General features: G+C 52.9%; 1 protein-coding gene across 1 annotated transcript; it reads left to right on the top strand.

The window, feature by feature from the left end:
- The first annotated feature begins 209 nt into the window (after positions 1-209).
- LOC138852780 (involucrin-like) lies at positions 210-702 on the top strand. Its single transcript, XM_070085649.1, has 2 exons — positions 210-411; positions 509-702. The coding sequence occupies exons 1-2, from the start codon at positions 210-212 to the stop codon at positions 700-702; spliced, it is 396 nt and encodes a 131-aa protein (XP_069941750.1).
- Positions 703-1,525: the final 823 nt, after the last annotated feature.

Raw genomic sequence — 1,525 nt, 5'->3', positions numbered from 1 at the left:
TCTCTCTCTCTCTCTCTCTCTCTCTCTCTCCCCTACCCCCTTAACCCTACCTACACTATCCCCATGACATCTTTTCTTGCCCAAAACCCTTCCTTCCTGGGAAACTTTTGATCAGCGAGGTGACAGCGGGACTTTGATGTCACGGAGGTCTGGTGCTGAGGTCTTAGATCAGAGTCTGGAGGCAGTGCAAGTTTGGCAACACTCAACTTATGAAGAAGGAGGAGGAGGGGAAAGAGCAGGAGGAGGAGGAGGAAGAGCAGGAGGTGCAGGGGGAAGAGGAGGAGGTGCAGGGGGAAGAGGAGGAGGGGGAGGAGCAAGAGGAGCAGAGGGAAGAGGAGGAGGGGGAAGAGCAGGAGGTGCAGGGGAAAGAACAGAAGGGGGAAGAGCAGGAGGAGCAGGGAGAAGAGCAGGGTGGGAAGAGCAGGAGGAGGGGGGAGAAAAGGAGGAGGAAGAGCAGGAGAGGAAAGAGCAGGAGGGGAAAGAGCAGACGGAGAAGCAAGAGGAACAGCAAGTGGAACAAGAGGAGCAGCAAGAGGACAAGAGGAGCAGCAAGAAGAACAGCAAGAAGAACAGCAAGAGGAACAGCAAGAGAAACAACAAGAGGAACAAGAGGAGCAGCAAGAGGAGCAGCAAGAGGAGCAGCAAGAAGAACAGCAAGAAGAACAGCAAGAGGAACAGCAAGAGAAACAACAAGAGGAATAAGAGGAGCAGCAAGAGGAGCAGCAAGAAGAACAGCAAGAAGAACAGCAAGAGGAACAGCAAGAGAAACAAGAGGAACAAGAGGGACAGCAAGAGGAACAGCAAGAGGAGCAGCAAGAGGAGCAGCAAGAGGAACAGCAAGAGGAGCAGCAAGAGGAACAGCAAGAGGAGCAGCAAGAGGAGCAGCAAGAGGAACAGCAAGAGGAGCCGCAAGAGTAACAGCAAGAGGAGCAGCAAGAGTAACAGCAAGAGGAGCAGCAAGAGGAGCAGCAAGAGAAGCAGCAAGAGGAGCAGCAAGAGTAACAGCAAGAGGAGCAGCAAGAGAAGCAAGAGGAGCAGCATGAGTAACAGCAAGAGGAGCAGCAAGAGGAGCAGCAAGAGTAACAGCAAGAGGAGCAGCAAGAGGAACAGCAAGAGGAGCAGCAAGAGAAGCAAGAGGAGCAGCAAGAGGAGCAGCAAGAGGAACAGCAAGAGGAGCAGCAAGAGGAGCAGCAAGAGAAGCAAGAGGAGCAGCAAGAGTAACAGCAAGAGGAGCAGCAAGAGGAGCAGCAAGAGTAACAGCAAGAGGAGCAGCAAGAGGAGCAGCAAGAGAAGCAGCAAGAGGAACAGCAAGAGGAACAGTAAGAGTAACAGCAAGAGGAGCAGCAAGAGGAACAGCAAGAGGAACAGTAAGAGTAACAGCAAGAGGAGCAGCAAGAGAAGCAAGGGGAGCAGTAAGAGGAGCAGCAAGAGAAGCAAGAGGAACAGCAAGAGGAGCAGCAAGAGGAACAGTAAGAGTAACAGCAAGAGGAGCAGCAAGAGGAAAAGCAAGAGGAGCAGCAAGAGG

This window comes from Cherax quadricarinatus, chromosome 16 (genome assembly GCF_038502225.1).
Source record: "Cherax quadricarinatus isolate ZL_2023a chromosome 16, ASM3850222v1, whole genome shotgun sequence".
NCBI lineage: Eukaryota > Metazoa > Arthropoda > Malacostraca > Decapoda > Parastacidae > Cherax > Cherax quadricarinatus.
Note: the sequence above shows the minus strand (reverse complement) of the source record. Positions and strands in the feature narration are given on the sequence as shown.

Bases quoted from the DNA above. Each gene is read 5' to 3' on its own strand.
- LOC138852780 (XM_070085649.1), top strand. From the start codon at position 210: ATGAAGAAGGAGGAGGAGGGGAAAGAGCAGGAGGAGGAGGAGGAAGAG. The intron at 412-508 runs GTGGGAAGAGCA...CAAGAGGAACAG, and splicing joins GGAGCAGGGAGAAGAGCAGG to CAAGTGGAACAAGAGGAGCA.